Raw genomic sequence first — 26,877 nt, forward strand, 5'->3', positions numbered from 1 at the left:
ACAAAACCTTTATAGAGTATATCTCAGCTTTGGTATTTCTCAGGCTCCTGAGTGACCATGTATTGTGTTCATGGTGGTGCGTGTGTGTGTGTGTGTGTGTGTGTGTGTGTGTGTCTGTGTGTGTCTGTGTGTGTGTGTGTGTGTGTGTGTGTGTGTGGCCAAGAGGTTCAGCCAACCGTTCAGCAGTAGCAGTTGAGTCACAGGACATTACCTAGGGATTAATGCTGTGCTGGGAGGAGTCGATGGCCTGAGACCAAGGCTGTCGCTGCCATTATAAATTGAAGGGAGAAATGCAGTGGGGGAGGGACGGACTCAAATTTTATGGGTGTAGTAGCTTCATTTGGAAGGCTCAGAGTATCTCTAAGCAATTAGTGCCCTACATATCAACCTATAATATTTCTTTCTCATTTTAAACACCACTTTTTAGCTGTTAATTGCATAATTACTTAAGAGTGGTTTACCGTGCCTGAGGTAAGTGGTCTGGAATTTAGTGAGATGAAAACGGGAAAGTACATTATTGCTATCATGCATGGCCCCTTATTTTTGTTGGTCAGTGATGAAGAAATTGTAAAAATAACCACAATGAAACAGAAGAAAATATAGAGAGAAATCGTGGGAGTGACATTAATGAACTCCTAAAAACTCTGTTACAAGCTAGTCCACTCACATTAAAAAAAAAAGGATTATTTCCATCAATTTCAATTTCAAAATGGTATGTATGCATGGTACACGTTATATTAATAACACTTCACCCCTGAAGAATATTGAGGCCAGACCAAAAAAGACTTTCATAGGTTATATTTAGCTGAGGTTTTCTGTCTACTGTTTTAAACCTGGAAGATATTTATGTAGCTCACCAACATGACTATTTGTGAGGCCAAAGTTAATCAGAATACATTGAGTGCCAGAAGCATAGTATTCTTATGTTATCTAGCCTATTTCTTTTTCCTGAGAAAAATTTTAATCTAAGACTACAACTGTGCTTTTAAAAGGGACTACATCTGTAAAATAACTGTAGGGTAAATTGATTGCACAGGACTTTACATGTAAAAAAATTCACGTAGCTTGGTGTCAAGGGAAATTAGTCTGTAATTTATGTTAATTGTTGAACTTTCATCAATATAAACACGGAGAAGATTCATCGTATTCGTTTTGTAAGTTAAAGTCAGTTTTAAAATCTTCAACTTTGTTTTTTTATGGAAGAAAACTAAGATAAAACTTACTCTATAACATCATTTAATTCAAGATCAAGTTATGGTTAAATAAAGATAGATTCAGGAATGTTGTTTTACTTTATACCAAAGAGCACAAAGAATAAAAGCAAAGGAACATTTGAAAAATAATTAAGTAGAAACAAAACATATTTGAGGATTTAGAGATTTTTTTTCAATCAATGTAACTACCATAAGCTATTCCATAAAACACATTTGAAAATATGGTATGTTGTAATAAAGAAAGAGAATATAAAATAAAGTTAGGAAACATGGTTAGTTTAAAAAGTAATATTAACTCCAAGTACTCTGCTTCAGCATTACTTTAAAAATCATTCCTCTTTAGATAATATCTTGGTGATATTATCTAAAGAACCCCCCCCCAAAAAAAAAAGAGGTAGAAAGAGAAAAGTATTGAAGGCCTTTTGTTTTACCTTTCAAGTGTTATAAGCTTGAAACTTTCATTCTTTCTTGAAATTCCAGTCAATATTATTTGGTCAGCCTCTTTCAAGTAAATATATAAATATTTGGTTTAACTTTTTAAAAATCTCATTAATCCTTTTTCTGAGTTGGACTGATATCTAGTAGTCCCATTTCTATATGACAAATATATAGTTATAACTTTGTCATTCTGATTAATATTTAGAGACTACGTTTTCTTTCAGTGCTGGGGTTCAAACATTCACCTTGTGTATGTACCCGCAGATCAATGCATTTAATTACAAAAAACCCAGAAACTCAGCCCTGGCTAGACTGGACTGCATGAGGAATGCCAGAGGAAAGTCCAGTTTTGCACCTGTATGTCACCTATGATGTGGGAATAAACTCTCCGAGCAAAGACGACTGCTGGTGTGGTACCTTTTAAACTTCCAAGGAAGACTTTCTGAATTGAATAATAAGAACATGCAGAACTACTGTGCTTTGTACAAATGAATCTTGGGATTCTTCAATTCATTTGGGAAGTTCCCATGAGAATTATAAGTTGCCTGTTTGAACATTAATATGATCAGAAATATCTCTATTAGAATCACTTAGAAGCTGATTAGAAATGAAGATTGTGCTCTTACTTCATCTCCCCCTTTTACTTTGTTCTGTATCTGCATTGGATGGGCAGTTTGACTCTCCGTCTTCCCACTAGATAGTATAATCTTACATACACATATATTTACACATATATTTGCAACCCAGTAGGTGGTTCATAGATGTTCTTAATAGCTGTTGCTGCAAACAAACCATATGTTTAGCGTCATAAAACAAAATTTTATTAGTAGCTTCACATTTCACAACAGGGTATGTTTGGAAGTAAGCATCCTGAGAGATCCTGACAGCAATGGCCAGACTTCTGACCTGGTCTTGGAAATCTCAAAGCATCACTTTCATTTAATCCCACTGGACAAGTGAGTCTCTAAGATTAGCCTACCGTCAAAGAGAGGGGAGGCAGGCTCCATTTCTTGAAGGAATGGCAGGGTTACAATGCAGAAGATCATATGCTATGGGAGATATGGTTGTCTGTAGCCATCCTTGAAAAGTATAATCTGCACATTGCTAATTAGTTAGTGTTGCTACTTACAACCAATTAGTTCTGTTTACCACAGTAATCTTTGTAGAGTAATATTTGAGAGATCACAAACAACAAATACTTTGTAGTGTAATATTTGAGAGATCACAAATAACAAAATATGCATTAGACACACACCAAAAGGTTAGTTTTCATAAAATGTGGTTATCATGATATCTCATCTTTAACCCCAAATCCTCACAGATCTCCCATTTTTCTGTAGCAGGGACTGCTACAGTGCATTCTGTAACTGATGTTATTCTGATGAAAAGTGTGATTGTGGCCACGTAGTGTTTTTAAAAAATCAGAATAGTTTAAACCAAAACTTATAATATTTTATGTTAAAAAAAGAATGAAGGAAACTGATAATCCAGGAGAAACAGAATCTCAGCTGAGAGAGCTGAAAGCCTTTGGCTGGGGAGCTGGTCCTCTACCATACTCTCATATACCCATTGTCTCCTTGACCAAACTCACTTCATTTTGTTATTTGCTTGACTTTTGTAGGTATTTATATTTCAGCATTTATTTCTTGCAATAGACCCAAGTTCTTGCACAAAGTAATGAAGGCTCATTAAAAATGAGCTGCACTTACCAATCCAGCCTGCAACTGTGCATCGTGTTGTGTCAACTTAATCATGTGGTGTACCTCACCTCTAGGGGACTGCTAAGATTGGAGCCTGGTTATAGACTGAGTGGTAATCATTTTACCACTCAGTGGTAAGGGGAGAAGGTGGGATCCTGAGAAGCATCTGCTAGTTCCTGCTTAGGAAATGCACAAGAATGGTATTACTGTTGCCAGAGGCAACACAAAATAAGCTTCCTCGTGCAGATCTGGAGAGGCCAACACAACGGGGTGAGGCAGGGATGCCTCTGTCCTTGAGTGTAGGGAATCTCTCTTAGGGAACAAACTCATCAGCTTTCAAAAGTTCAGTGTTCCCAGGCTCATCAGGTTTCTCTCAAACAGCTCCTTTCCAACTTATAGGCCCCGTTCTTTTCCAATTAATGCCTCACTTTAACTGCAGATATCCTTCCAAGCAGAGGGTTAAATGTGTACTTTCATTTAATTAATCATGTGACAACTCACATTTGGCTTTCAGCGACTTCAGTCCTAAAGATATATGAGAGAAGATTCTTTTTCGAGACATTTCAGAGCCTTTAGTTTGTTTACACATGTCTGGTGCTGGGAAATTGAATCTTTGAGCTAAATCTGTTCTTTCATTATTTTGTACAGAGATGCTAGGAACAACCAGCCAACATCATATTTCTTAATCATCCCTAAAATTTAAAAAATGTAATGTATAAAGTCAATAAATTCCTTTCCCCTCATAAGTAATAAATTAGGACTATCAAATGGATCTATGTTGTTTATTTCGATCATTTACATCATCAGTGTTCTCTACATTACGTCTACGATGACTTTAAGTCTCATCAAACTAGAGAAAATCAAAATCTACTGTAGCAATTGGAGAAATTCTCCTTGCAATTCTTTTCCTTCAGAATCAGTCAAGGTATTGTTATTTGTATTGATTAACATTTCATAGAGGTACAGAATCCATATTTATGTGGACTTATTAGGTAAGCTTACAGAAGCAGAGGCCAAAAAGCCCCCAATAGCTGCTCAGGTGAGGGAGCCATACAGCAAAAGGAATCACGAATGAGGTGTCAGTCTAAGAGGGAAGGCCCGAGAACTCCTTGGAGGGTTGCTAGTGTGAGTCTGGGTTGAAAGGCTGAAGAAGGTGAAGTCTGATATCCACAGACAGGCAATGATGGTAGCAAAAACGCAGCTTTTCATACACAGGCAGATGTCTTCCTTCTGTCTGTTTCATTCCATCTAGGCTACAAGTCTATCAGATGGTGACACCCCAAACCAGCGTGGGTCTTTCCCTGTTTGTTACCGTACGTGGCAATCATTTCTGGAAACAGAAATGCTTAGACATCCTGAAGTGTCCTTACTAATCAGCTAGGTGTTTGTTACTCTGGTCAAGTTGTCATATCACAATTAGTGGGCACACAACTACATCTCCTCCTTTAGCATATCCAAAATTGCCTTTTGGCGCAATTAGTCTTAACATCTACACTTTAACACTGGTTCACTCTTGCTGCCCGGTAGCACCGCGTTTACAGTGTCGCTGCTGATTTGTACTCTTTTCCTTTGCTTTTACCTTTCCTTGCCAGATACATTCTTCATTCCATTCTGGCCCAATAAGGACTCTTGGTTGTAAGGCTCTCACTGCACAGGACTATTTCTGAGACACTACTTTACTACTTTCTTATGTGACTACATTGTACAGAGTCACATCATATTTTCTTAGCTAGATTCCACATCATATAGCACAGAAACCAATTTAATTTTTTTCTACACCTAAAAATTCTCTAAAAGGAAGCTCTAGAAAGAATTCTTTAAAATTCATGTTAATGAGACAAAAGATGAGAAGTGACAGGAAAAAGTAACAGAGAATTTTTTTCTATTTAATTACAGAATTAAGTTTCAAAAACTCACCCCTTAGCATTTTGATTGTGTAATGGAAGACCTTATTTCAAATAACCAGATTGAAAAATAGCTCATTTTAAAATGTAGGTCCTGTTTGGACTCCTGTAACATAGTTCTTTTGATCTGAAATATTAATTTTGTAGTGCAAAAAAGTCTGAAAGTGAGCAAGAATTTATCAGTATTTTATCTATGAATGGAATTTGGAGAAAATTCTGTGTCTTTGTGCTATGCAGGGTGGATAGGCTTTGCCTGTCCTTTTTCCTTCAGAGAACATGACAAAAAGAAATAGCGAAAAGTTGAAGCAGTGGTTACAGGTACAAAGAGGAAAGGTGAAGGGAAATGTCAGGACCCTGGTGCCAGGTGATTTTTGTAGGTCTCTGTGTCCTTATCTGTAAAACAAAAGGCTAAGATGAAGAGACCCCTAACATATTGTCCTCTATTAACACACAGTATATTACAGATGTAAATAAACAAAGCCCCTTTCCACAGGCTGAAGGGTATTGGTTACTTTTTAAAAAGCTTCTTTCAGCTGTAAGCAAATGCATACCAAATTCCAAAGCTTTTACTAAAGCATGCACAGAATAATTTTGACATAAATAATTCACGTAGAGAAGACCCAAGCTAATGAAGCTTAAATGCCACGGGTGGGAAGTTTAGCTTAAAAGCAACAGATGAGCTGATAGCTGCATGGAATTACAGAATTTTGAGTTACCAGTAGCTTTGGCAGGTAGGAAGCTGTCTTTTTATTATTAAGAGAGAAACAAAGTCACAGCGAGGTTCTCTGGTTCACCTAACAACACAGTTCCATGATGGATTATTTTAGTAAACTGCTATTTTATTTTGGTTTGTTTCTTTTAAAAGTAATATACGTTTAAGAAGAGAAATTTTATGATCAAGCTAATGGAATGGCTTAACAGACTAAATAAAATATGATGAATATTAAATTACCCTTATTCTTCATAAAACGTTTCATTATTTTGTCCTTTTCTATATAGGGTAATGTAGAAAAATACATTACCACTAAGTTACACTCCCAGGCTTAAGTCTTGTAATTATTGATAATCTGTGTGTAACTTTTACCTCTTTTCATAGATCTAAATGAAGATGATTTTCTTTTGAATACTAACATAGATACGCTTCAAGAAAAGAAAATTCAAGGACCTTCCTATCAGGTAAATAATGTGACTGTCACCATTTACATGGTGTTTTGTGAAAATCATCTTGTTACTGAGCTCCATAATATGCTAGGTATAATGTGCAATATTTATACAGCCTTGTAGCTATTTTGTATTTATTGTTGGCTGTTTGTAATTGATATGCTTACGTCTCTGTAAATTTAAATATAAATAAAAAAATCGAATGATGACTAAAGATGATAAACCATTTTGACTGTGCAAAATATCATGCTCTACGGCCTTTTGATAAGTAACTCTGAAACTGTTAAATTAATATACTGGAATATTCGCTGATGAGCCTTATGCTAACTGCTTCAAACTATCTGGCAATGTGGGTTATGTGCCTATCTTCATAGTTCATGTATAAAAATTTACTATGATTCCTGATATGTCTTTGAAGGTTGAATTAATTAACCCAAGAATTCAAGCAATTAAGGATATCTAAATTTGGGCCTTCCTATAAATTATAACAACAATAATAACATAACCAAATTGTTGCTATTCATCCTGTAACATGAAGGAGTATATCATTCTGTAGGGCCAACTGAGGCACTGGATAGATTTTGGGTATTTTTCTGACTGCCACACAGTCATCTTTAATCATTTAGATAGTTTCACTAAAAATGTAGAACTGACCTTTGTTGGTATAGTAGATTGATCAACAGGCAGAGAATATATATATAGCATATGAATTGTGAAGGGCTGATTTGGTGAGGAAAAGGAGATCAAATTCTTGAATACGGACTGATTTCTGAGCCTGAAGGATGCTTTCCAATAAATTAGCCAGTGGACAACAACTTCTGATCAACTAGAGTTTTTTGCTGGTTGTTGTCATGCTGCTGAAATGACAGAATCATGCCCTAAGACCTAGCACCCTCTTTGGGTGGATTCACCCTGACACTTGTGTGTGAGAGTTTCAGTATCAGGCCAAAGTAGGTTTGTATTTTGGTTGGTTCTTGGTCATTATGTGACTTTGGGAAATTTACTTTTTCTTTTTTTTCTTTTTTTGGCTCAGTTTGCATTACTCTGTAAAACTGGTCTGAAAAAAAGCATTTAGCTCAAGATCATCAAGAAAATGAAGCAAGATAATTCCTTATGGCATTTAGCATCATGCTGGCATTTAGTTGATGTTTACACAAACTCATTTGTTGTTCTCTTGTCTCCTTTTCCTCCTCCTTTCACTCTGCAATTGCTGGATGACACTTTGATAACAACTGGCACATTATCTGGAGTTTCATTTTCCTAAATTCAGATGAGGGCTCAGATACAGTATCTAAATGAAACAGTATCTGATAACCAGGAAATTGCTGATTTACAGGAAGGCCTCCCAGACATGCCTCGTGCCAAGGGAAATTATTCTTTTGGTTGTTAGTCATGAACCAGTATTATCTGTTAGAAGAAAATAACATAGAAAGTCCTTAGAAGAAAATGGCGAAAGATAAATCTTTGCTTTAATGTCAATGCTTGTAGGGTATTTAACTGTCTCAGAAATGGTACATTTGCAATGGTAACCATTCATCTGTATCATGTAGTTTCTTCTTCGCTGCACAAAAATTAAAGGGCAGAGACTTGCTGCTTCTTGAGACACCGTCAGTCCATCTTTTATGTTCTCCCATTCTTTCTTGGCAATCAAGGTCTCCTCTGCTCTATCTTTGCAGACTTCCCTTTTGGTCAAAATCATAACATTTTAAATCATCCTGCTGGGTTCTTTGCTGTTGATTCTCAGCATAAATCTGTCTAAAAGCCCCTAACAACAGCCATGCCCCAGCCTCAACAGTTGATTTTTCTTGAAATTTCTCCTGCCGTATCAATTAGTCCACTGCTCTTAATTTTAGCCTCAGGCAAAGTCTCTGGGCATGAGCAAAATGTAGACAAACTTTCTTCTAAGCCCTAACATATATCATCTGGAGTTCAGCATCCAGTGTAATGCAGTCCTTCCCATCAGAAACCTCCAGAGCCTGGTCTTTACCAGCAGGATTTCTAACAGCCTTCTAGTTTTCTGAGTTCTGACCAGAAACTCCCATTCCCAAAATCTCTTGAACCACGTGGTTAAATAGAGTCACAGCGATGACACTGCTTCTCTGGTACCAAATTCTGTCTTGGTTACTTTCCTCTTGTTGCTGAGACAAAATACCTGACATCTAAAATTAAGGAAAGTTTTATTTAGCTCACAGTTTGCAGAGATTTCTGTCCATAATCAGCTGGGTCCAAAGACAGAGTGACATGAAACTTCGAGGTGGCCGAAGACAGCAAAACAGCAAGAACAAGGGGTGGGGTGGGGTGGTGAGCAAGCCAGTCCTACTTCCTTATACTGAAGTCAGGTTACCACCTCATCAGGAGGAGGGTAGCAGTCACAAAATCTCCAGCCCTCCTCTTTCACAGACTGAGGATGTTTACAAAGGACAGACTCTGGCTCCCAGCTGAGTCTCACAGTGAAACTTCTAACTTCTCAAGGTGACACCATAATACTTGGCCTCGGATAAACTTACTGGAGGACTCAGTTTGAAGGAGAAATGTGGAAAAAGAGTTTGAAGCAAAACAGTCTTCACTGACCATAAAGAACATCTTAGGGCAACTTGACTCTGCATTTATTTTTGTATCCTTGTTCTTGTTTGTTATTTTTGAGCAGCATTCCGTTGATGGCTCAAACCTTTTGTAGCATATTGAAAAGAGTATAAAATATGCAATGATACAGACACTGGTCTAATATATTTTCAAAAATGTTGCATGCCTCATTTCTCACGTAAATTTTGAGGTTGCATTCAGCCTTCAGAGCATCATTCATATTCATGATAGAAAAGAGGGATAACATTTATTACCTTCACTGTTGGTGATATTAAGCACTGCCAAGAAAACTTATCCAGGACTCAACCAATACATTTTTTCCCTGTGCATCTTTAATGGGAAAAATACTGTTGAGGGAATCATTTAATTAAAAACAAATATAATATGCAAGCATACACACACACAGTTGCATACATATACAACACTTTCCTTTCAATGACAATTATTAAAGTTTTAGATTACTCCACTCTCAATTCAACTCATTTCTTTCTTGACATCATTTACTATGGAAACTGTAAAGTTATGTATTTGATTTCTCAGTCCCCTCTGTAGTCAGGGATAGCCACGGGATCTAGTTATGGCCAATGAAATTCCTGGGGAGTGTTTCATTTTCAGATAAAGTAAAAGGAAGAAAAGAAAAATATAATCAAAAGTATAAAGTTTTGTCCTTTTCCCTGTTTCCTCCCTGGAGCTGGATAAATGATGAGTGATGAATTAGCAACCATATTTCAACCTTGAGGTAAAGGCACACGTGAAGAATTCTGGGAAAGATGAAAAGCTGAGCTCACATAGGTTTGCCTGTATCTCGACTTTTATCTAACCAAAACACAAGTCCCTAACTAGTTAAGCCACTATTGTTGTGTTCTGTGTTCCTCAAAGCTGGATGTTTTCTAACTGATCTGTCTTATCTTTAAAGCACTCACTGTGCCAGTGCTGAAATCCATGTGCTGCATTTAAGCAATCAGTCAGACCTGTCTAAGGAGTGGAATGGTGTCCAGACTCATCTCTGTGAAAATTAGATGAGACTGTTTCTGTGTGCAGAGTATAACTGGCATCTAGAATTAGTAGTCATGTATTCCTTAGAATGAGAATTAATTTAATGAAATCAGAGTCATTAATATAGATTTGAAACTGTATCAATTGAACACACCTTTTTGGGAACTGTATGTAGTGTGGACCAAGGTGGGACTTGTTTTTTGGTGAGTTTAACTGCAGTCAGGGCTCTGAATTACTAGGAAAGAACCTTGAGGTCACGGTATGATCTGCTAATAATCAGGAGAGGAGGACCATACTTAGATTTCATTAGACAAATTTTAAATAGTTTTAAACAAAGATGTTAACAATCCATAAGACAGAAAAAGAAGACAAGGCCAACTGGACAGATTTTTGTCTCAATAATACTTGACATGTCAATCAAAGGATCATCTTCAGGTATGGTGCTCATATTGAGATGAAATAATGATACTGTTTTTTTTTATTATTTTAAAGAAAAAACAATGAGAAGAATGGTACAGAATTTCAAAATAGGATTGTGGCAGAATAACAATTGTTAGTACATTGCATATTATTATTTTCAAAGTAGTTGTTCTTATTACTAGCTATACACATGAAAAATTGGTCAAACAATATAGGCACCCACACTTCTTTTAAAGAACTATTATCAGTTTAGTAGTACAACTTACCTTAGCTGTTTATATATATATATATATATATATATATATATATATATATTTCCTTTCCCCTTCCTTTTTTTCTCCTTTCCCCATTCCAGTTTGTCCTTTTTTTTTAGAACAGCTACTTTCCACTTCACAATATCTATTGTACATTCTGGAACTTATTTACTTTTTCAGTTTCTTATACTAGGGAGACAATATGATGTTTACACAAATGAGTCTGATTCATTTCACTTGTGAGTATGGTCTCAAGTAGCACCCATTTCCCTATAAATGTCTTAAGAGTATCCTTTTTTATAGCTGAATAGTAATCCATTGTATAAAAATGCCATACCTTTTTCATTCATTTCTTGGTTTGTGGGCAGTTAGATTATTTGCAAGATTTAGCTATTACAAACTGTGCTGCTATAAGCGTGGGTGAACATATATAACTGTGGTATGATGTTCTCAATTGTTCTGAGAAAATATCCAGAAGTGGAATAGCTAGGTCAAATGGTCAGTGTAATCCTAGTTTTTGAAGAATGTTCACATTAATTTCCACAGTGGTTGCACAAGTCTACATTCCCACCACCAGTGAAGAAGGATTTTTTTCTCCTTCAGCCTCATTGTTTGTTACGAGATGGAATTTCAGTGTTTTAATTGGCATGTGTTGGATGGCCAATAATATCAAGAAAGATCTGTGTTTCTTATTTCTTAACCATCGTAATAGATTCAAGTGTTGTATTAGATATCTATTTTAGCATAGCAAAATTAACTCCAGATTTCAGAGCATAAAAACCCAAATACTTGCTACCTCACACTTTCTGTGGGTGAGAAGTTTGGGAGTAAGAGGACTGGGCATTTCTGGGTTCAAAGCCATCATGTGGTTTCACTAAATACTCCCCACAATGAATTAAGATATGTCACAAATATCTGCTAATAAAAATAAAAACAAAAGCAAAGACAGTATTAGAATGCTTAACAACATTGGAACATATATTTCTAACTCTGTCACAGAGTGGTAGGCAGGAAACCCAATTTCATCACTGGGGGTTGGTTGGAAGTATAAGTCCCTCCTCTGTGGCCTCTCCTTGGGGCTTTTTGAGCGCCCTCATAGCATGACATTTAGTCTTCCAGATTAAGGACAGCCAAGAATGCTTTGTTAAAACCTAGTCCAGAAGTCAAAGATCAATATCTCTGCTTTTTTCTATTTGCTAGAAGCAATTCCTAAATCTTCCTCACAATTAGATAATTAGCATTATGATCCACCTTTTTTTAAAGAGCAGTATAAAATAAATTTGTGGACATACTTTAAAACTATCAGAGTTATCGATAGTATTTTATTGTTATAGATAATAATATTTGAAGTTGCAGATATTAATAGGTAGAAGTTTTCCGACCTTTTAAGAGTAAGTTTATAACACATTTGAAGTTAGTAATAATTTATGGGGCAATATTTGTTTGTTGGGATAATCTAAACTCTCAACAGTAGAAGGCATTGAAAAATAGTACTTTACTTAATGCCAAAGGAACAGAAAATGTTCATATTAAGTCCATGTCTTTTATGTACTGTGAAATTAAGATCATATTAGACTTTCTCATTTCATACTCAAAGTTATTCACATCTATGAGAAGTAAAACTGCTTCTTTTAAATCAAAACGAAGAGTTTAACCAACACTATGTTTTAACTTTCATTTCAAGAAGCCAAAATGCCTGATTCTACCCAATTATCTTTATGAATGAACTATATTTTCTAGTTAAATTCTGAAATCAATTGTGTGTATTTTCCTTACTGATCACCTAAAATGTAGAGAGGAATCATTTCTTAGCATTTGCTTCACTCTCTTTTTAAACATAAATATGCAGTTAAGAAAATAGCTCGAAAAATGCCTCCTTTCCATTTCCATTGCACCAAAAACCAGACCAAGTACGAGCTGGTCTCCTTGAATTATAACACAAGCCTGAAATGTGGGCCCAGTCTTATAAGAAGCTACAAATAGTAAAAAGATAAAATCAAATCATTTTGTTCTTACTGTAGTCATTCAGCCATGAGGTCAGTTTTTCACTTCTTGACTGTTCTTTGGTTATAATTTGTGGGTTAGAAACTGAAATGTTTCATTGGCTATAAACTGTATAATAATCTAACGCCTTATTTTTATAAGAGCCATAACTCTTGATCTGCAGCTTGTTTAAACTTTGTGTTTACATTTTCTTAGATATAAAATGACAACAAAAATGTGTGAATATTATCAATATTAAATGAAACAAGATATATATCCGAATTCCAGAAGGTCTTTAGGGAGCATTCCTATCTTTTATTCTTATTTCTCTCCCTAAGTTTGCCTTAACCCATTGTGAGATTACAATAAAAATTTCATAATAAAAACTTAAAACTCTTTGGTCTTCATCTACTCAGGTTGCTATAATGAAATAACTTAAACTGCACAGTTAAAGTTTTGTTGCGTGGTTCCAAGATGGTTCCTTCTTGCCGAGTCCTCCTTGTATTTTGAAAGGGAGAAAGCCCAACTCCTTTCACCCTCTTTAGTGAGAGCACTAATCATATTTATGAGAGTGAAGACCTCATGAGAGACACTGTGTCTGTCTACCTTTTAATATGGGCATATTGTGCATGAGGTTCTAGCGAATGAAGGAGCATGTGTTGAAGGCAGTATCCAGACTGCAGCATCTTTTCTCTCTGTTAACTCTGTTAATGCCCCCTGCCACTGGTATCAACTGTGCATGTTACCAAGTACAAGGATTTCTTTTTTTAAGTTGGAGCTGACAATAAAGTGCTTACACTGACAGATACTAGTAAATGTGCTCGCAACATAATAGGAGCTATCTAATTCCTAATTACATTACCTTTCTGTTTAAACTTTTAAGTTTCAAAAGTGAGTATCTACTATGTTCAAATAATGCAGCACACTGAAAAGTTACAGAGTAGATTGCTTCATAAAACTAACCTTCTTCTGGATTTTGGATCACAGATTGGGATTGCAGTAATTGAGGGGACCTGGATGAATGTAACTTATAGATGTAGCATATAATATATATATATGTTAAGTATTCTCACATTCCATAGTAACTTTCATATACCCGCATCTACAGGCGAAGCCATTGGTGAAACATTATTGGTACATTTCCATAACAGGCTAATTACTACAATTAAGATGTTGAACACTTTATTATTCTGATGATTTTGTTGATTTTTTTTGTTTTGTTTTGTTTTTTTCAAATAATGTTAATGTTGTTTCTTTGTCATTCTCTTGGATAAAAAGGGTACTGGACACAAACAAGTTCAACCTGTTGCCAATGAAATAGTGAGATTGTCTCCCACAGATTTTCCTACTTGAATGAGTTTTGCATCACTTTCTCAATTTTCATTTACCTATGTATTTATTAGGAGATAAGATGTCACTATGAAGTTCTGACTGGCCTTGAACTCACTATGTAGCCCATACTGGCTTGAACTTGCAGCAATCCTCTTGCCTCAGCCTCCCAAGTAGTGGGCTGTAGGAGTTTACGGTCATGCTTGGTTTCTCCTCATTTTAATGAGCCTTGTTTCCTGTAGTTATTTAATATATTTTTTCAGCAGCCACATGGAAATATTTCTGGAAAAAACATACTTTTGTCATTCTAAGAAAAACATAAAATTATTCCCTAAAGATGAAGTGGTTAGGTAAAAGTTTACCCTAAAATTTAATAATGTCTCCTGAATATAAGGGAACTTTAATAAAATCCAGAAGTTTATCTTCTTAGTGTTTCAACTCCATGACATCAAAATCCCCATACTACATCAAGCACCTGATTTTCCCTGTGCACCTATTGCTGTACAGAAAAGTTCATGGAAAGTGCATGTCTTAGAAGGTCTGGCAAATTCCCAGGGTAGGCACGGACACCAGTGACTATCGTAGGTTTTGAACTTGGATAAACTGTCCTAGTTGTAGCTCTGGTTTGAGACAACTTAAGTTAAATATACAATTTATTTGATTATTGTTTCAGGATAAGGGACCATATAGCACAAACTTGCAGGATTTTGTGCCAGTAACTATTTTTCATGAGTCATATTTCCTAATGTAAGCATGAATATAATATTTTTATCTTAGTATAGGCATAGGTATTATCTTTATTCAGAGCTCCCTTTTCTCAAAGAGGAGCAGCATGTTATTAACATCTAATTTTCTGTAAGTTTTTTCTTTCTTAGCTATAATGTTTTCTCTAAGGAATGGTAGCCACACTAACATGGAAAAGTGCACTATTTAATATTCTTTCTCTTCCTTTAAAAATTATTGAGCTCTGCCCTTGGTAGTTTTCATGCCTTTGAGTTTAAATAACTAGCTAAGTGTCAAAGAGCTGTGATGAAAAAATCAATCAATGAGTACAAAAATAATCCCAAATGAAACTAAAGGCATGCATTTGGGAGGACTAGGAAACACCTTAACTACTTAGAGAATAGGGAAGCTGCGCTGAGATCTATACCATTGACTCTACTCTCACATCACTGAGTTCACATTTGTTTGTCCTCGTTCCTCATTTTTGAAGTAAGCTGCTGTACTATGAAAGGATTTCCTCAAATTCTAGTGATCTGTGATTTATAGTAGCTTCTTTAAACATTGTGATCGTATTCTATAATCTAAGAATCTATGTGAAGTAATGGAAGGAGACTTATCTAGTCTAATACTTATCTAGTCTCATGTACCTGGATGTATTGACAGGCAACGAGTTCCTATGATTCAACTTTTTATTTTACTGACAAAGAACTCAAGGGCAGAAGAAGCCACTTGCAAACGTTCACATGGTCACAAAGCAGGACATCAAAGCAGAACAGTCATTTATCTGCTAAGCAGGGCTGCTTATTTCATCTTTTTTTTTTGATATTTCACATATATATTAACTTTTAATTCCTAGATACAAAGGTCGATTTTTTCCATTATTTCCCATATCCATAGCTTTTGTTATTAAAAATCTTATAGGTACTTAATAAAATCAATTGACATATTACTTCTCAAATAATCCACATTTTTTTTAAACTAGGAAATGAAAAGTGTGCTTAACAGGAGAAATGCTGTCTTGAAGAGTTGTAGAAACTTTGCCAATATTTCAAGAAACAGGGAGGCAGATTTGCAGATAGGAAGAGGACGAAAAATGTGGAGGGAAGGAAGAGGGAAGGGAAGCAGACATAAAAATGAATTAAGATGCATCACGTTATATGCCAAATATCCACAGTACAAGCAGTCATATATTCCAAACATGTATTACACAGAAGTAAGAAAATGTCACTTTGGTGGCTTGTTCCCTTAAACTGATACAACCTGCCCGTGCATCTCTGTGGAAATCCTAAATACTTTTTCCGGCTTGCCAGGGCTTCCACATCAAGATTAACTTGCTTCTGATGGAGAAGGAACAAAAGCACTGTTAGCTTTGCCCAAGAAGTATGGAAAGATGGTTATGAAGTAGCAGGTTCTCTATGCAATGAAAAATAGAGCCTGAGTGACTTCTAAGAAATACCTGTCCTTTTTACATTGTCAGGAGGCATCTTGCCACAAACCCAGAATCAAACACCTCAAACTTGGTCTGAGAAGGAGAAGGACCTAGAAATTTGTTTTAGGCCTTGAGTATGTAGCTCGTATTTACATCGTGACACTTGTCTATTTTAGTCAAAGTTATACTGCTTGGGTGTTCAAATGCCTGCTATCCTCTAGCCAAGCACATTGACTTCCCCACTCCCATCTTTCTCTCCTGTGAATAACTATCAAATTTTTTTGTATGTTTCCTAGGACACAGATTAATCTTTTATTCCAATGCATTTTTGGCCCAGTGTTCAGTTCAAATTGTTTATTGAACACTTTAAGGCAAACAAATGTGTAAAGCTGCAATGGAAAGCCAAAGGGCTCACTTTCCCACAGCAGATTGCCTTTCTTAGCACTTGTATTGAGCAGACAAAATATCTCGTTCTCCTCAGTAAGTAAATGTGTTGAATGAATAAATACATAAATGTGTTACAGGCCTTGTAGGAGAATATATTTGATTGTAAAATGGTTTTCAATTTGTCTTTTTACTTAGATAGTTCAAAGAAACAGTAAAATAAACCTCTGAAATGAAATGTTTGCTCTCATGTCAATTATATGGACTGATTGGAGTTCATAATCCTCCTGATTTTATTACTGTTTATTGAGTTGCTCAATGTTAATTGGCCATTGTAACCTTACAAATTATATTTTTAGAGTATGTTTTGGGTCATGAAGAGACTAGTCACTTTGTATAAAAATTTAGAGAATAGATTTGGAAGTTTAGTAATTTATCATTTAATGCTTATTGTTTATTTCTGTTTCATTGGGAACATAACTTTCTCTTTTGTGTTCAATCCTTAGATAATTTTCCTTTTAAGTAGGTAGCAATGAATTCACAGTAGAATAATTGAGTAATTCTATCTTTTTCTTGACAGGAACAGATTTGATTACTGAAATATGCATTCCAAATACCTTTAAGATTATAGAACTTCTTCCTGTTATTGAAGTAATATATTACTTCTATAACTAGTAATGCATTATCCTATAATACACTATAGAAAACTTAGACATAGTATATATAAAATAAACAAGTCATTTATACTATATCATACATTTTATAAATATAGGTTCTGTTTTTGTACTTGATTTATTTTGAATATGTAACATATAATTTCGAAAGTCTTATGGCTTGGTACATTTTTAAGAAATAAGTAGTTATAAGACTAGGGAATTTAGAGAAAATTGTTAATGCAAAATACCTAAAAGTTTCACTTCAGGTTTTTTATTACAATTTCCTTTAGAAAAAAACCCCAAAATATTAACTTAAAAACTCTATTCCTTTTGTTATTGAAGAAACAGATTTCAGGTGATCAGAGGTTTCTATTTTAATACTTGTTAAATATAACATTCTAGAGAGAAGTTTTTCTAAATCTGAACATTAAGAATCAAAGAATGAAAAAGGGAGTTTTTATGCTTTATTTAAGGTCTGTTATAATCCTTTTTCAGAATCCTTTTTATATTATGAGGTAAAGAAAACATGATTCAGACCAGTCATCTAGATTTAGTGCTTCTTCATAAGACTCAGTTCTCCGTGGACCCATGAATCTGAGAGTATATGCCTAGTCCTTGTCATCTGTATTAGAAACCCATACTGATTTTATAAGGTCAAAAACCTGAATGTGGCTGTTTTCATTTACTTGTAATATTAGGTAACTAGTTCCAAAACACTTGTAAGAAAAAACGTTGGATACAAAGTTAGAAAACACGAGTTTAATTTCAATTTCATTTTGATAAATTATTGGTTTTTGCCTGAACCACTTAGAATTTCTTCACTTTCTAAATAGGTAGAAGAGTAGTTGTCCAATAATTTATATCCCTGGTCATAGAAAATGATTTTAAGATAACCCAGTTTAATAATTCATTGATGACATTTTCAAAAATTTAACCCAAATAGTAAAGAAAAATGTCAGAAAATGAGATGCATTTAATCTAGCATTTCTTTCTTTCTTTTTTTTTTTTTCTTTTTTTGTCTTTTTAGAGATGAGGTCTTGCTGTGCAGTTCAGGCTGGCCTTGAGCTCACTTTGTAGCCCAGGCTGGTCTCGAACTCGCAATCATCCTACCACCTCAGCCTCCCGAGCTCTGTGATTACAGGCGTGAGCCCGGCCTAATCTAGCATTTCTAACAAAAATTTTACATTATTTAAAGAAGTGTTGGCAAAATGAAAAAAGCTATTTACATTTATAGATACAAATATATAGGAAAGATATATAGATATTAGATATATACATATATAAATTACATTGACAGTCATGTTTTTCTATTTGGATGCATATTTGCATCTTTAAATGAAACTCGAAAGCTTGTTTGGGTGTTCTAGTGAGAGGTCTCCACTGCTCATTCCTTTGACTGAGGAACTGTCCTCCTCTAACAGGCAGGGGTGGTTGTGTCTTCTATCACGCATGCAGCTCTGTAAGCGAAACACATGGAGCACTGAGAGACAAAGAGGACACCTGCGCGGACAGCCAGATCAGCTGAATCAACTCTGGTGATCAATGGGGTGACAGATGTCACAGCCTGATCTCCTTCACATCTGAGACTTGCATCTTTGAAAGAGTTCTGTATGAGTATGACAGCTAAAATAAAACCAATTCTCAGGTGGCGGTAGTTTTAATGAGAGTTTTCAGGACACAAATCCAAGAGATAATGCAAAGGTGAAATTCTATATAGTCTGTTTTAGGAGATATGCAGTTGAGTGGATGCAGTTGACATTAACTAAGTCAAAGAAGACTGAGAAACGTTTGGGAAAAGTTTAGAAGTCTTGATTTTCCTTATAAATCATTCTAAGAGACTGATGGATATGTGAATCTGAAGCTGTAAATAGAGGCTTACAAAAAGATATAAATTGAGGTGTAGACATATAAATGATTCATTAAAGGTGTGCATGTGTGTGTATGTGTGCACATGTATATATATGCACATAGGTGAGAATGATAATGACAGACGAGGACCCAGAAACAGTCCTAAGGAAATTTAAACATACAATTTCAAGAAGTAGAAGTTGTGAGCACTTCTATTGTGAGCACTAAATATTTAAAGAAACAACTGAACAAAGGCAAAAAAGGACAACATGAGGTAACATGTTGTCACAGGAGCCCAGAAACGAAAGCGCTTGTATAAGGTGACTGTGATCAACATTGCTGAATATGAAGGAATAAAGGATTTGAGATTGGTTCCGGGGGCCATAAATGGGGTTGTAGAGACAAACACTAGTCGATAACTAGTTAAGGTGGATTGAAAGGATGGAAAATAAAGGAGTGAAATAAAAGGAAGCATACACAGTTAACCTCTCGAGATGCACGCCTACAGAAAGAGCAGGAAAAGTGATGTGCAAAAAGGCAACGAACAATGGATGAGGACAGAGAATATCTGAATGCTATGGGGAAGAACTTATTGAAAAAGAAGATATAAAAATTAAATATAGAGGTGATGAATGAACATGTAAACCCCATGTGTCGCTCCCTTTAGGTATTACGTATTTACAGTTCAGCTTACTCTATAAAAGACTCCGTGAGATACTCCTGCTAACCCTTGCTCTCATACATGGTATTCTTCCTTTCTTTATCTTTTGGGCACCCATTAATAATTCTTCCAGAAATTCCAGTTGAAGAATCTTCACAGAGATTGTATCACTTTCCAAGCTTTCTTCTTCTGTTATTTTTGTTCTTATTGTTCTTTTGTTTTGTTACTTAAGGCTCAGGTGGTATCTTGTTGACCATTTGTTAAATTCAAAACCATTTTTAGAACTTTATGTCGGATTCTTTCTTATTAATCAATTTTAGTATTTTCAGTGAAGCTTCTTCTAAACACCTGATTTAAATTAGTGAACCATCCTAAATGTCCTCACTCAGACTGTTAGTTCATAGCCTCGTACTTTTTATTTCATATTTTTGTGTGTGTTTACACATTTGTTCTCAATCATCTTCCCCCGGAATATAGACTCCCTAAAAGCAGTGATCTTATGTCACTCATCTACGGTGACATCCCCAGGGATAGTGCTTAACTTATAATAATATTAAATAAAGTTTTTAATTGGATGAATGTTAAGGTTCATTTATGAAGAAGTTTTCTGGAAACATATTTAGAATTAAAAAGAATGTGATTACACATTTTAATCACATTCAGTGACTAAACTTAAATGTCATATAAGGACATCAAGGTGAACAAGGTTATTTTGAAAATATTTTAGAGGATTTCTTTTTAATAGTTTTCATGTTTTTTTTTTAAACCATAGCTGATCCTTACTCCCTAGTTCTTTGGGGATTTTTTTCTTTTGTTTTTTGTACTGGAGATTGAACTCATGATCTTACACTTTGCATTTGCCAGGCAGGCACTTGTGCCACTGAGCTAAACCTCTGGCCCTCATTTTTTTTTTTTTAATCATGATATCAACTCTAACATTTGTCCCTCAAGTATAAACTACGTAAAGACAAGAGTTTGTCCAGAACGTACCCACTCTTGTGTAATCTTTTTGGTATAAAATTTGGTATAAAATTATGTGCTATGTATAATATTTTTGGTATAAAATTATGTGCACAAAACCAGAAGCATATTTATATTCAGCAAACATTTATTAAGCCATGCACTGTCATGAGCATGTGGAATTAAAACATGAATAAAAGGTAGTAGACTAAGTTACTCAATTAGAGACAAGTGAATAAACATACAAAAGTTAACAGTGTTGTGCTTCAAAATGGCTGTCCTACAGTGTGAACAAAATAATTGGAGGCCAGCTTGTTTTAAAATCCTTGGGCCATGAGATCTCAAGCATAAGTTTAGATACCTTCCAAACGCTTTTCTTTCTCCTAGGCAGAAGACATTAATATGAAGTTCAGCTTCCATGATACATAATACTTTTCCCTAAATCATATGCAAGTCTGTTTTCATAAAGAAAGAAAAGAGAGAAGGCAATTTTCAAGCCAGAACTTCAGTGGAGTAATTAAGCCATGACTGTCGCAGAAGGAGGTTGCCATAAGAAAAGAAGCACAGAGAGGAAAAGTGGTTGTGCAGTGTCAGCTTATTATTTCTGGAAAGGAGCTAAAGATTAGAAAATAGCTCTTCCTGAGTTCTGAAAGGTCTATACAAACTGAATAACTCAGAAAGCACTGAAAAAACAGAGAAAATAATACAAGGAAATACATAGAAATAGAAAATCTATGGAACCAACATGACCTTTGGAAAGAGAGGGAAGATTTTGCATATCTATGAAATCACAACCCTCCTGAAAGGTTAAAATGATTTCAGTTTTCCCATTTATTTAATGCAAATTGGTATCCACATTTCCTACTTCGATACCATTATGTAGAAACACAATGAGTTTATATTGGTTGTTCAAAGTCAATCTTAAAGACCAAAATAAAATCTGATGATAAATTCTGGAAATGTTTGCATGTCAGAGAACTTTATTTCCAAATATTTCTTTGAGCTTATAGTCACTCTCAGCAGATTGGAAAGCTCTATTATAAATGTATCTCATTCAAATACTAATGAAGAAACTTAATCACTTTTTGAAAATTTCTGTATCTGTTTAGTGGCCATTAATCAGCTGTTCAAAGAAAAGAATGAGGTAAAAGCTGAGGGGGGTGATTAAGAGACTAGACTTTTAAGAAAATTTATATCTATTATATGTATATGTAGATTAGATGTAGATGAGTATATATATATGTTGTGTGTGCATATGTATACATATCCTTTCTTCTTCATATATGGATATCTTTATGAATGTATATATGTATGCATTTTCATATCTAGAAAGCACAGAAGAATATAAGTATTTAAACAATTAGTATAAAATTTGGCATACAAAGCATTATCTCCCAAAGAAGTGGGATATGTTTCTGCATCTTTTAAAGAAATTTTGTTATTAAAAATATTTTCTTTTACTCTTTTGCCATAATAAACAACTAATGGTGATTTACCAATATAATGTGGCACACTGTGACTATATTTTGCTTCTGTTAATGCATATCTTTTTGAAAATAAGAGGTTATTTAAAGGGAAGAATGTCATTTGAAAACATTTCATACTTGAAACAAAATGCTATTTTCACAATAATTTTTGGAATGAAAGTTAAAAAAATTAAATTCTGCTTTTTCTGACACAAAGAACTGGACCTTTTTTTGCATAGCATCAGTTCATTTTAAACAGTTACAAGGACAACTTTAAACCTATAGTTGCATCTATATTATGCTGCAAAGGCCTTGTTCCTGTCTACTATTTCACATTGGGCAGTAGTGAGTCATTTTCAGATTACTCTGGATTCAATCCACTTTGCTACATTTTGAGCTATGACAATTGGTAAAAATTGTATTGCTTTAGTTTAACTGGTAATCTGTACCCTATTTTACAAATTTGAATTCAAAAAATGTAGTGTGCTTTCAAGTTATCACTTAAATAATTCAGGTTTTAAGGCCACATTATTAATTTCCCCACCTTTATGATCTTGACATATTTTATATTAAATCTTTTATGAAGAATAATTTGTCTTTATCTTGAGCTGTGTTTGTGCTAGGCTATTAAATCAGGTTGTGACCCAGTGGAATCAATGGGGACATTAAAGCGACTACAGAAACTGGGGTGGACCAAGAATGCCAGGGTGTCCAATCAGGATGAGGTGAAGCCGACACTAATAAATCTCCGTAAGTAAAAGCTCTATAAGCTGTTGAAAGTTCTTTGAGGGAGAACTGATGAAGCATGTATTAATGAAGTTCATTTTGATAAGGTCTTAAGAATAATCATTAAACTTTGAGCTTTTTTATTGCCAAATTATCTTAAAACATATCCGAATGTTATTTCTGAATTTTATCCTATATGCTCCATCTCATTTCTTCTTCCTTTTAGGACCAAATTTAGGGATAGAGTAAGAGACAGCTGTGAATGAAACTTGGAGGGAAAATATGTCTTAGAAATGTTCACTATCCCCATTTTGTGACCATAGAAAATAATAGTTTTGAATTTTAGCATAAATGCAACAAATTGGTATGTCTATGACAAGCCAATATCATGTGGCTTTCATTTCATTTATTTATTTACAAAAAATGCATTATGAATCACAATGTGGTATCACATCAGTAAACATTTAAATTTAGAGAAATTCAATAATTTAGAACAATTCACTTTGTGTGATACATAATTTTGTTATCTCTAACGCTTACATATTAAAATCATCTCTCTTTTTCTGAAGTTTTACTGCCTACAGTTTCAGTTATCTGTGATCAACAGTCATTTCAAAATATTAATGGAAAATTTCAGAAGTAAACAATTCACAAGTTTTAAATTCGTAGCCCTTCTGAATAATCTAATGAAATTTGACATTGTCCTGCTTTGTCTAGCCAGGCACATGAATCATGCCTTTGTCAGGAATATCCATGCTATATAGTTTACCTGCCCAAAAGCATTGAGACACAAATACGTGGACCTATTCTTAGAGAGAGAGAGAGAGAGAGAGAGAGAGAGAGAGAGAGAAGGAGAGAGAGAGAACCACATTTTCATAACCTTAAGAACAGTACACTGTTATAATTGGTTTACTTTACTATTACTTTTAATCTTTAACTCTACTCAAAGTACAAATTTAATTTTATCATAATATGTACATATATAAAAATATGCATGTTTAGGATTTGGTACCATCCACAGTTCAGGTACCCACAGGAATCTTAAGTCACACCCCCTGTGACCTCTGTGAATAACAGAGGACTATTTTGCTAGAAAGGTAATCAGTTGAATCACCATATTATAGACATATAAATCTCATTAGTAAACTTCATTGTACTTAAAATATGCCTTTGGTTTTCATTTCCTTGTTTTTTGGGGGAGGGGGTTTCTTTGCTTTTCCAATATATTGCACTGTGGGACAGGTTTCTCAAATAAATCTCTTTGAAGATTGATATTCAAAAGTAAAATTTTAGAATGACAGTTGTGTTTCTGCCTTTGTCCATGAGATTTCATTCCTTTAAGTAAGGCAAAGAATTTCATTTGTTTTCTTATGCTTCTCTATTATACATGTGACCTCAAAAAATATACAAGTGTTTAAGGATAGAAGCACATTATTTTATATTTACAAAATGTGGGTAATACTTTTACATTTGTGATTTTTCTAAATTGTCTGGAAGTATGTTTTTGGCATGTGGCTCCCATTCATTTCAGTCCAATTAATATTAATTAGTCAATATGATTTCCAAATGTTTGAGTTAAATCCAATTTTATAAAACAATAACATAAAACAACTGACCTTTTAAAGAAATAACATTGTAAATTTGTGAATTTCTGGTTTATCTTAATTTTACATTTATTTCTAGAGTACAAAAAGGAGTAGTCATTATTTCTACATCTAAAGACTTACTAGACAGACTTAATTTTTAACTTACATTTCTCTGTCATTCAGAAGATGAAGATGACACATTGGTTTCCTGTATGAAATTAACTAAATCCCAAGAAAAGAAAGTCAACAATGTTAATACAAGGACAAAAGAGGAAATGGATATTAGATTGGAGTTTCTTTCTTCATCCCTGGATAGATACAGCACTTCGAGTGGATACAACTTAAAATTACCTCATTGTGAAGGTGAAGTCCCAGTGTGGAGCAGCTGGAAATCATTTCCAGAAAACTCTCTAGGCACATGTGCTGATTTCCAAATTGCCAAAATTGGACCTTGGGGCAACCACTTCTTCTGTGCTCGCCACTCATTTCTCAAAGCGTCTTACACAGATATGGATCTCGCACATTTGTGGGTAAGTTTGTGAACTACGGAAATGTATCACCTTAATCTGGCTGTACAGACAGGAAAGAAACAGATACCAAATGTGCTAATCAGCAATGTTTATCAGTTTCAGGAAAATTACCAGAGCTAAAGTTATCGTTCCAAAAAGCAGAGCAGCTCTTATAGCTTTTGCCAATGTCATTTTGCATGTGTTCCTTTGTATAAAAATATACTATGCGTAATATTTTCCAGAGCTTTCTTTTCAATTGAGGGAGATTTCGGATACCAATTCAGGTGAAGAAAATATCTATTGGATTATCTAAATTCTTGCTTTTGCAACAAAGTTGCATTGAAGTTCCTTAAGGCATGTATTGTACCTAAGTTTCCACAAGTTTCTATTTGTGTTTGCAGTGAATAAACCAAGTGGCTTTCTGTATCTAGGAAACATACTGTATTCAGTTTCCCTATAAGCATCAACCTCTCATTAGACATGCATTTTATGTTGTATTAGAGAGCTCTAAGGAAACTTTTGCTGCTGGACTTCTTTTCATCTTTTGAGATTCACAGTTTAAGTCTTCGGAGACTAGAGTAAAGGTCGCCTGTGATTAGAGTATTACATCACATGACATTTTACAAGGGTTTGGCAAAAGCCTCAAAACCAGTGATGCTGTTCAACACCAACCATTTTCAGAAATGCCTTCTCTACTTCCCTAGGCCCTCATCGGGGTTGGCCCTCTCTTTGGAGGCTTCACAGAGTGGTAATATAATTAATTAATTAGAACCTATTTCTGAAAACTGTCTCTAATAACCTCAGAAGTAAAGAAGGAAAATAGCCATCTAACCAGCCATATTTGGACCTTACTTCAAAGATAAAATCTGCACGCCCCCACTTGACATTTGAGATATCGACAGTCTCACTCTAGTCTAACTTTTCAATCTTATCATCTTGTTGCTGTTCCTCATAGATTTCCTGTGCTGGTCCACCAAACTGAATAATCTGATACTCCTAAGAGCTTTCTTGAACTTTCCTATTTCTGTGTCTTTTATGGCTTCGCTGACTGTATTTGGAACCACTGACCCATCCCTTAGGTTCATATCAAATACTTTGAACTCCAGAAAACTTTATTGAATCACATTAGACAGAAGTAATCTTTCCCCCTTTGCACTTCTAGGTCACTTAAATGTTTTATTTTGTTCATTATACATTTACCAAGCAAAGATCAGCACCAAATCACAACATTAGGTAATGGGGAAAGAAAACTAAGTATATATATCTTGATCCTGCCTTCAGAGTGTTCACAATATTCCACACTGTCCTGGAATTCAGTAGGCACTGATTCACTTCCCATAAGTAACTTATCTTTGTATCCTTCATATTCCCTAACATATAGTATAATAAATGTCTCAGTAGTATTCATTGCCTAAATGAAGTTTTAAAAACCAACAGATGTTGTTTCCATAGGTTTAGATATATCACTCCCACTAGCTTTTCTATTCTTATAGCCAAAAATTTATTCATTGAAATTAATCCATTCATATGTAAACTCAGCTAATCTGTATATGTGAGTACTTTTGGAGCTGCATGCGTAGAATTAGGTAAATATACATTATCATAGTTCTCTTTTTCCTTTATATAATTTGTCTATTTTAGAACATCACTCAATGATTAAATGAGTTTTGTCCTCAGAAGGTCACACATATCAGCAGAATGCTCAGAATTTCAAATGGTAATGTTCAGCATTTGTGACAAGAAGGCCTCACTGGATTTGGAGAGAAGGTTCAAGATCATGTTAGAGTAAAATTGGTTTGGTAAACTTAATGAAACCATTTACACTCAGGGATTTGAAACACTAGAGTGAAAGAAGCTGGATGAGTGCAAATTATTATTTTCATATTCTATACATATATTCTCTAATAATGACAAGTAAAAATGTGCAGTTCATTTTAATGTAGCTGG

The 26,877-nt window shown here is 34.7% G+C and overlaps 1 protein-coding gene and 1 long non-coding RNA gene across 3 annotated transcripts in view; one reads left to right on the forward strand and one right to left on the reverse strand.

Annotated features, from left to right (window-relative positions):
* Samsn1 (SAM domain, SH3 domain and nuclear localization signals 1) overlaps positions 1 to 26,877 on the forward strand; it is a 129,938-nt gene that overhangs the window by 29,319 nt on the left and 73,742 nt on the right. For both annotated transcript variants that reach the window (XM_063224731.1, XM_023564908.2), the window contains exons 5-7: positions 6,353 to 6,432; positions 22,733 to 22,859; positions 24,605 to 24,951. In XM_063224731.1, the coding sequence (XP_063080801.1) occupies positions 6,353 to 6,432; positions 22,733 to 22,859; positions 24,605 to 24,951 (554 nt within the window). The remainder of the gene's footprint in view (positions 1 to 6,352; positions 6,433 to 22,732; positions 22,860 to 24,604; positions 24,952 to 26,877) is intronic.
* Positions 18,159 to 24,912, reverse strand: LOC134470462 (uncharacterized). Its single transcript, XR_010039377.1, has 2 exons — positions 24,773 to 24,912; positions 18,159 to 18,631 (listed from the first exon to the last, which is right to left on the reverse strand). It is a non-coding gene; the product is annotated as an uncharacterized LOC134470462 (long non-coding RNA).

Source organism: Cavia porcellus, unplaced genomic scaffold (genome assembly GCF_034190915.1).
Source record: "Cavia porcellus strain 051 isolate PalLab524CR breed Dunkin Hartley unplaced genomic scaffold, mCavPor4.1 scaffold_15, whole genome shotgun sequence".
Taxonomy (NCBI): domain Eukaryota; kingdom Metazoa; phylum Chordata; class Mammalia; order Rodentia; family Caviidae; genus Cavia; species Cavia porcellus.